This window comes from Neopsephotus bourkii, unplaced genomic scaffold, assembly GCF_033783945.1.
Source record: "Neopsephotus bourkii isolate Nb327-2 ecotype Australia unplaced genomic scaffold, CSIRO-AGI_Nbou_v1 NB_53, whole genome shotgun sequence".
Classification (NCBI taxonomy): domain Eukaryota; kingdom Metazoa; phylum Chordata; class Aves; order Psittaciformes; family Psittacidae; genus Neopsephotus; species Neopsephotus bourkii.
The window spans coordinates 15,943,559-15,953,043 of NW_026900570.1; the positions used below are offsets into that span (position 1 = coordinate 15,943,559).

Below are 9,485 nucleotides of genomic sequence, written 5' to 3' on the forward strand. Positions count from 1 at the left end.
ACCTAGTTCAGATGTGAGGCCATTTCAAATACTTTGCTTCAGTGGAAACATCCACACTCAGAAGTGCAAGGCAGCAGAGATGCAGATCTAGTGTCTCCTGTAGCATTTAAAACACAGGTTAAAGTGAAGAAAAATAAACACATTCATGGTATTATTCCAAGCTGTACCCATGGGAGTTACTGAAACAGGGGAGTGCATACACCATGCACTGCAGATCCTGACTATGAGCACTCCAAGCAGCACTGGCTCCTTTTTCCTGGCTCCCAGACATGAGGAGATGACAACAGCCACTAAGTTCTTCAGGCTCCATTTCCTCCACCTTGAGGAGTGCTGTTCCCGTGCGCTCCACTAAAATCCTCAAAGTCTTAACTGACGGGAAGGATAATTTTTTAAACGTTATACACAAGCTACCTGTAGGGCTAGAACAGCACATTCATTTTTCACTCTGCTGCAGTTGTCAGCGATTTCTTTTTCCTTTCTTCCATTTCTCCAGTTTGCATGAAACAATGACAATAATGGGATTTGCCATTATCAGGGATGCCTCTTAATAACTTACAAAAATCTCCAAGGCTCTTCATAGCTCCCAAGGTTGTTCCTCCCCCCGTGTTTCACAGCACGCATTTTCATGTATTCAAGGTTTATTTCAAAATCATAATCATTAGAAAAGTTTTCAGCATCTGTTACACTTGGATGTGCTATGGAGTGCAACATTTCTGAGCTGGTCTTGCCCAAAGACTGAGAATTTCTACTCTCTCATCCCCCTGAGACACATTTTAGCATACTAACTTAATAGTTCTCTCTGATACTGGTTCGCAGAATGTCACAGGATGCCCAAGGTCTTTAAACTATATTTTAACTGGGCTACAAGCTAGGAAAGAGGAATACTAATTTATATGACTCTCGGGATTGAAGTTAATTAAGAAATATTTTGGTGCATAATTACCAAATTAAACAAATTATATAATAGTGAAATATTTAAGGAGAAAACAGGTTAACCACAGAAAATTTTCTCTGCTGAGGCTCCAGTGTGGAAATAATCATACTTTTATGCAGAAGAACAACCACCTGGGAATAAATAACCCCTCTCTCACAGAATGAGCTGACCTAGACTTATCTCATTCATGGTTCAGTTTCCTTGTCCTGTCCTTTGGCTTCCATCCCACTGGGAGGTAGTGCAAAACTGATGAGCACCGGGGACAGGAATTGTTCCCTTTTGCCAGTCTGTTTTACTCACAGACAATAAAAGGAAACGTGTAATTATCATTCCTGGTGATAATTTTTTTATTCCTCTTTTCTACCAGCATTTAGCACAATGTTACTGTAAACTGATATGTGCAATGCTTCTAATACTCCTTTACCTGAAATCTTATTTAAAGTTCCTGGGTAAAAGAGACATCAGGGGTGTGCAGAAAACACTGCCTGATCTTTCCAACTCCCAAAATTGTATTTGTCGCCTAAAATAACATTCCTTATTTTATGCAGCTTATAGTGTTAAGGAGAGGATGCTATGCATGTGAGAAAGGTAACCCAAAGTCAAAAGCCTGGATTGCTACACTCAAGCCTGAAAAGGAGTAGAGTTTTGGCTTCAGAAACTAGATTAGAAATGTGGGGAAAAAAAAAAAAAAAGTTGCTGCAGGTGTGGTTCACAAATCTTTAGCCCTCTGCTATTCTGACTGTGTATTTACTAAGTGTTGGCAACGTGGAAACACAACACGGATTCTTATACAAGGGCCCCAGCACACACGGGGCTCTGACAGGGACTATTATAAAGGTAAGCAGCTAAAGGGGCAACATAGCCAAGCAGGCACTGAGAATAAGTTGGCACCAAAACAGAACAGGAGGCAGCAGGCTGCAGGAGCAGCTGTGGCTGGGAATATAATCGCAGGATTTCCTTCTACAGGACCATGCTACAGACTTGTAGTATGGTCCTGTAGAAGCTTCGTTTCTGTGTTTGCTTTGCCTGCTTGGACACAAAAGGGGACTCCCATACAACACTTTCTCCGTGAGTTATTAGGTAGTCTAGAAGAATATGAAACAAACCAGGTATTTGTGCAACACATCTTATGCCCTGACAACTCTTCTCTCTAAACACCTATCGCTCCTGTCAACATGATGAGCTGTATCTGTAAAATGGGATGAGCAGAATTACTCATATAACCATCAAATCTTTTTCGCTGTTATGTAGCAGCATTTTTTATAGGGCTTCCATAGCAAGGTGCCATTCCTCACTATACATGAGCTGTAGGTGGGACACTTAAAGGTCCACCACAGCGTGATCACTGAAACCTACCCCTGGAAGGAAGTTCTTTAAAATGCAAAGGCACATGCCAGGCATAGGAGCCAACTTACCTCACCATTATAAACCAGTCAGGGACATCTAGAATCTTTTCCCTCAAATGTCCCAAGTAGGTCTTGTGAGAATTTTTCTCACAGGCTTTCATTATTCTCCACCCACCAAAATGTGACTATTTGCCTATCTTTGGCCCCAGCTTGTATCTGAAGAGTTGTGCCAAGTACTGCAAAATCTCTCTGGCCAAGTTATCTTTCCCATATATTTCCAGTATGCCAAGGTAGCTTCACATTCTGCAACATTTGCAAACTACCACAGGCTGTGCAAGTGTAAATCAAGCAGTAACTCATGAAGCAGCTGAAGCATTACCAGTGTTAAACACTAACGGAGAGCACCAGAAGAGCACACCAAAACCCAGAAACATAAGAGGGGGGAGCAATGAGGCAGCAAGCAGGTAAGTTGAGTGTCTTCTCCATGGAGAAATGGAGAATGGCCTACAATTGCTGCTAATTACACAAAGCAAGGCAGGCAGGGTCATGAAGTTTTGTTTGATCTCAAACAGGGGAGTGGATGATGTGTTGAGTAAGTTTTTGTAAGGGTAAATGCAAAAGTTCCACTGAAAAAAATAACTGTGTGCTGGAAATGATGGTAATTTTAGAGTGAGCAAGCACAAGCTCCAGGTTCCACCAAGAAACACAACTTTCACCTGTTTTCACAGCTCTAAATATACCAGTTCCTCAGCTACCTTAACATCACCCCAGGAAAGCCATCTGCCAAAACCAGGTCCCCAGACCCATAGAGGACCAGAGGACTGGAGGAAAGGGAAGCCCCAACACCAAGCCCCTCCACAAACCTCAGTGGTGAGGAGCTACCTGCAGGAAAGCTGGGTGATGATGTTAAATTGATCAGGGACTGAGTCCCCAGAGCAGTGGGGTAAACTGAGGCACCGCTCGTGACAGCCCTGTTTAGCATCCACAATGCCATGGGCACACCAAAAGCCACCTCCTTGGGTGCCTTTGCTCACTGGGCACCTCAGGGTGCGGGTTAAGAGAGGCAGGCAGCTGAGGGAGGGCTCGAGGGGAGGCTCCCCTCAGGCAGCACCGAGGGGGTTAAAATGGCCGCGTCTTCTCCACCTGCACGAACTCTTCCCACTCCACCGCCCTCATCCCCCAGGTCTGGCTGGGCTAAGTGCCTGCCGCGACCCCTTTCTGTTCTCGGCCTCCCGCACAGCCCCTGCGGGCACTTACCCAGCAGCGGAAAAACCCGGGGAAGAAGTGCGAGGAGAAGTAGGAGCAGGGAGGGAGCCATCGCCGCAGCTTCGCCCGCGGCGCCCCGCCGCTGAGCAGAGGCTTCCCGCCGGGCAGGTCCTCTGCACTTGTGAAGGGCTGGTGGATCAGGGGAAAGCTCTGGGCTCGAAATGATAAGGAAATATCCTGTCACATGGGGTGTTTTGAAATAACAGGAATTCGCTGTTCAAACTTTGCTTTCCTAAGCTGATTTTTCTCCCCCCTTAGCGGAGGGAAGAGCCTCCTTCCAGGAACATGCAGGTGATAAAGTGGTGATAGCTGAGAGGAGGGCTGTTTTTCTCGTTGTTGCCGTTGGTGGTTTGGGGATTTTTTTATCCCCTTTACGACCCTGCCAGCCTTGCACGTGGATCAGTGGTTTGTTTTCCAAGAACCCCTGCTAAGTGAGCAGGACATCTCCCTCCTTTCCTCCTGAGGGGAAGCCAAGTCTCAAACGGAACCCGTGCTCGAACGACTGGGTTTCTCATGAGGGCGAGAGCTGCAGAAGTAGCAGAGACCTACTTTTGGGAATCCGGGACTTTGCTTCCTCCACCTCCCCTCTCAGCTCCCCCATCACCCTGGCGAGCAGAGCAGGTGGCTCCAGAGCAGGGAGGCTGCCGGGGCCGGGAGGGAACGCGGGGGGTGCAGCCTGTGCTCGGGGCAGCGGGGCTGAGCGAGAGCCGGGGGGAATACACGGGCTTGAAAACTCTTAACGAGGCGGTTTATGAGCTCAAATAAACGAAATCAAACAGATATTTATTTATTTATTTATTTATTTACTTACTTATTTATTTGACATTTATTCTCGTGGCTGTATCTGCTGTTAACAGGATACAAATCTTGCTTGTGAATCGGTGTGAGAACAAACAGACCCTTGCTTGCTCGCTGTGCGTTCACAAACTGAAGCACCTAGGTGGGTGGGATTAAATAATCTTTATGAAAAGGTGCCTGCAGAGCACAATCTGCCTTGAGTTTTTTACAGCTTTTTGCTGTGCTGGGTAAGGGACCTCCCCATGTACTTTTTTTGTGGGGAGCAGTAATTTATTCCTCAGAGGCTGTTACCAGTATACAGTCCAAAGGTTCCCAAATGGGTTTAAATCTTAAATCATACTGCTGTTTTACATATAGAGGCTTTTGTAATACATGGGACTTGAGCATAGTGATACAGCATACCCGAATATGCCAAGCATCAAACTTACCATTTGTAATAATAAATAGACAGTAAAGCATGTTGTAACAGCACCTCTCTCTGTACTGACATGCACTCAGAAATCTCTGGTAAGTGTTAATAATCTCCAAAAGCCTCCCTGCTGGAAGTTCTGGGTGGAAAAGTAGAACGCATTCAGGGAAACACCTAGGTGAGGTTAGTATGAAAGGTACTTCAACAGCATTTATTATTAGAGGAGAAGAACTGATGAAGTCCAGGCTCGTTTGAAGTCAATTATGAGAGTCACATGAACATCAGAAGGGATTCCAGCCAGGCACTTCAGCTGTGCTAGGCCCTCCTGTAGACTACGTGCAGGGAGTGAAGAGGAAGTGCTTCATAATTTCTCTTGACATCTGTGGACCCATGTAAAGGTCAGAAACAGCCTGGCCCGGGGACAGAAGGTGGGAAGTATTTCAGCCACAATCGGCAATGTTCTGTACAGTTATGTTGATGAATTCTCATCTGGGAAACGTCACCTCTTGCTGCACAATATGGTAGATATTTATTATTCACTATTTGCAACGGCCCTTATGCTGAACAACTAAAAGATCCGAGTGCTCACACTGAGGAAATTACAGCTAACAGTCATTGTACAATTCAGTAATGAAGAATTCCTCCATATCCTAGCACTACCCCCTTCAAAAGATTCAGGCATTCAAATCGTGTATGAAAAGTGATTTTAGACATGGAAGAAAAAAGTATTTCCTAAGTCACCTTAATATTTGTTTACATATTTATTTTACTAGCAGTTAACAGCTGGAAGCCCAGGAAAGCACCTAGTGCTGTAAGGAACAAGTCAGAAGATAGAGAATAATTTTGCTGTCCCAACATAATACTTTTGTTTGTAAGATGGTCACTGAAAGTTTGGGAATTCATGGTATTCTTTTGACCCAAGATAAACAGAAGGGAGACACTGTATGAAGTTCAGTCTGAATGTAAGTACAACTGCTACAAAAGCCTTTAGATTAAACCCAGATGAGTCAAAAGGCAAAGAGGGCTGTACATAAGTACATATGCATGTTACACAAATAGGCAGAAAAACAGAAGCAAGTAGATGCGTAGTTATACCTATTTGGCAGTCAGTGACTGTACCAGGAATGAACCATACTCTGAAGTAACAGGAGCAACTGTGTTAGGCCATTCTTGGAGAGTCTCAAAACTGAACTGGACAAGGAGCTGAGCAACCTGATCTAAATTTCAAGTTAGCCCTGCTTTGGGGAGGGAGCCATACTAGATGACTTCCAGAGGCACCTTTCAACTAAAATGAGCCATCAGAAGAGCTACATCCAAGGCAAGCATTCCAGCCTTTCTTGGGATCTGTGCCTCATCAAATTAGCTCCCTTCCTGATCTGAAAACTGCCATTTTCTCATTGTCCTTTGCACATACTAGAGATACTGGCTCTTCAAAACCATTTTGATATATATATACACCTGCCTGAAGCAGCACAGGTCTCAATAAGCTTGTTCCCATAACCTCCACATCTCATTTGCAGCATACTCCTCAACAATTATACCTGGATCTGGCTTGCTGTTTGGGAATCATCACACAAATGCATGAATCAAATTCTGATCTGATCTAGTCCAAGAGATTTTTGCTCTTTTGAGACAAAAGGGTTCAGCAAATTCTCAGGCTGCAGAGATTTGTAGGCAAACAGTTACCAGAAGTCCAATCTGCTAATAACTAATGGCAGGATACATGCCCTATTTAGACATATGTTTTCATCTCTCCCTGGATAGCAAGCCAGCTGCCATTTACATTTGGAACAGGAAGGCCTAAATTCCTTTGAAACAGGTCAGACCCTCTCTGCTTTTGGCACATCCAGTACTTGCAAGTGATGACTCTTCCTAGCAAAATACCCTGGAATCCTGAAGTCACAGTGGCTCTTGACTTTGATAGTGAAGAGAAGGATTCAAAGTTCAGTCTAAATAAAATCGTATCCCAACCTGAAACATAATATGCCTGTTTTGTTTGTGTTGAAGTAAAACAAGTGAATTGGTTCTTTCAGATTTGCAGCGAAGATGGGTTTTGATGTTTTTGTATGGGAACCTGTATCTCTCAGAAGGCATTCAATAGTTTTCTATACATTTGTAGTGTTTGCATGGTCATACATTATAAACACAGACTCAAGAACAAAATGCGCATTGTTTTCATCCTCACTATTATCACAATACCAATACTATATTAAGACGCTCCATAATCAAGATACTGAGCAGGGGAAAAAAATGAATTGGAGAATTGGCAAAGTGAATATTTCCTTTTTATGCAAATCAGATTCCTGTGAAATGTTATTCAAAAAAATAATTTTGAAGTTTTGATTTCTAAAAACCAAATATAATGAAATGTTTTAGGAAGGAAAACAATCAAGGCTTCAATATCTGTCACCGGAGAACCTTTACCTAGCAAAAGTCCCTTGAGGATACCATTAATATCATGTACAATATTCTCTTTAAATCCAAATAATGCAGTCTTCAATCTGTGCTTGAAATAAAATTTAAAAAGAATTAAAAATTTCAGCATTCTGCCTTTACTACAAATCAAGTATGTTGTTGGCCCTTGCATATACTTTAACTGCTTCATGACTATACATAGCTATTGGAATGTACGTATACATACACAATTTCTAACATTTCAAGTTCAGTTCATGCTCAAACCACACTATGAAAATAAAGAAAAATGTCCACACCCTTGCATTTCTTGTTGCTTACAGCTACAATGAGTGTCACCTGTGTAGTTAAAGCCATGGTAAATATAGCCCAAAGTTTTCAGATGCACAGGACGAGTAAAGAAATTCTAGGTTTCTGCTTTCTGTACCATAGAGGAGACTCAAATGGCAAAGGAGGGAAGATCTTGGCTGTAGAACACCCAGTGTGCCTATGCATATCCTGTCACATGCCTTTTATCAGTTCTAAATTGATTTTTCCATGGTATTCTACTACATCATGTTTCAGAAATACAGCTAGGTGTTGGATTATGGGGTGGGGACTGTTCCATATAAAATGCATACAAGAGTCCTTAATTATAAGGTATTCATATCTGAAAATCAGCATATTTTGTTAGGGGCTACTTGGTGAACACAGCCAAGACTTACTTTCTTTGAATGAAAGGGTTTCTCCTTAATGCTTGACATCCCAAACTGCTTGTAAAATGTCAAGTTGTAAATGCTTTCTCTCTTGATACAGATATTACACACTTACTCTGTGAACACTGAGGTAGTTTAAATGCAACAAGCAAGGGAGTTTTGATGCTGAAATGAATTACCCATAACAGTACAGTGTTTCATTCGTCATCTTAGACTATTTAAACAACATTGTCACATTATTGCATGATTTTGGAGAGTTAGCTTTCTAGAAGATTGTATTGTTGAAAAGTGATAATTAGCCACTGTACTGGTTTTGGCTGGGATGGTGTTAATTTTCTTCCTGGCAGCTCAGATGGGGCTATGTTTTGGATTTAGGACCAAAACCTACTAAGTGAAACATCCCTGTATTGGTAACACAAGGCTGTATTCCAAAGGGCTCTTCCACACTTCATGGTGTTATGCTCAGCAATAAAGGCTGAGGAAAGGAGGAGTAAGAGGTGATGTTTAGAGTTATGGTGTCTGTCTTCCCAAGGCCCTGCTTACCTTGGGAAGTAGCTGAACACCTTCCTTTTGGTGGGAAGAAGTGAATTAAGTCCTTATTTTGCTTTCCTTGCACATGCAGCTTTTTGCTTTACCTATTTAACTGTCTTTATCTCAACCCACAAATTTTGTTACTTTTATTGTCCTGATTCTCTCCCCCATCTCGCTGCAGGGGAGTGAGTAAGCAGCTGCATGGGGCTTTGCAGCTGGCTGGGGTTAAACCATGACATAGGCTAAAACATTATTTATGATGATCATTTCAAGAACTTTACTATTCTATACATTCTAACTAGTATATAGGAATTGGAGAATTTAGCTTTATTTAAACCATAATCTTTCAGGGGTCAAAAGGAATTAAAGGATAAGAGGAAAAACACAGAAATCATCAATCTTTTCCAAAAATTTTCAATGTCAGACAAACTAAATGTAACTATAAAACTGAGGAAAAATTACAGCACTGTTGCGTATGAACTAAAAAAAAAGCAAGACACAAGCCTATGGGTACTGACCAGCAGTCACCAGACCTGATTTCAAATGTAGCTAAGGCTGAAAAAGGCATCTTTCCTACATACAGGAGCTGTATGGAGAAGGGTTATGAAAACCTTTAGTACTCTTTCATCTCCTTTCTTGCTTTGCAAGGCTTAAGCTCATCCTGTTGGCTTCTGCAGGCACACACAAATGACAATAGGAAGAGTGAACTGAACAGTGCATAAGAATCCAGTTCAAAACTGGTTTTACAATACCAGCGTCACAATACCACCACAATCAAGAAATTTTGACCACTGGTAAGGAAAAAAACCCCACAACCTAAAGCACTACCAAAAAAGTTTGCTTTAAATCCCACCAAAAAATCTCCTCTAAATACCCAAATATGTTCAGCTCACCTACACAACTCCTAAGGCAGCAGTGCAATCATCCTACCCTCCCTTCACTGTCGGTGGAGAGAAATAGAGGAACACTTTGGATCTCATACCTTCCATGAACATGTCAGATGTCCCTTCTTCCCTAACTTGAGCCTGGGACTGCAGTCATCACTAGGATACATGTGCTAAGAAAAGCAATAGAATAAATACTAAGTCTGAATA

The 9,485-nt window shown here is 42.4% G+C and overlaps 1 protein-coding gene across 3 annotated transcripts in view; it reads right to left on the reverse strand.

Annotated features, from left to right (window-relative positions):
- Positions 1-3,871, reverse strand: part of LOC133211664 (macrophage mannose receptor 1-like) — a 58,099-nt gene extending 54,228 nt beyond the window's left edge. For 2 of the 3 annotated variants that reach the window (XM_061352240.1, XM_061352232.1), the window contains exon 1: positions 3,538-3,871. In XM_061352240.1, coding sequence (XP_061208224.1) covers positions 3,538-3,598 — 61 coding nt within the window. In that variant the 5' untranslated portion in view covers positions 3,599-3,871. The remainder of the gene's footprint in view (positions 1-3,537) is intronic. The other variant, XM_061352254.1, reaches the window with a different exon arrangement.
- Positions 3,872-9,485: the final 5,614 nt, after the last annotated feature.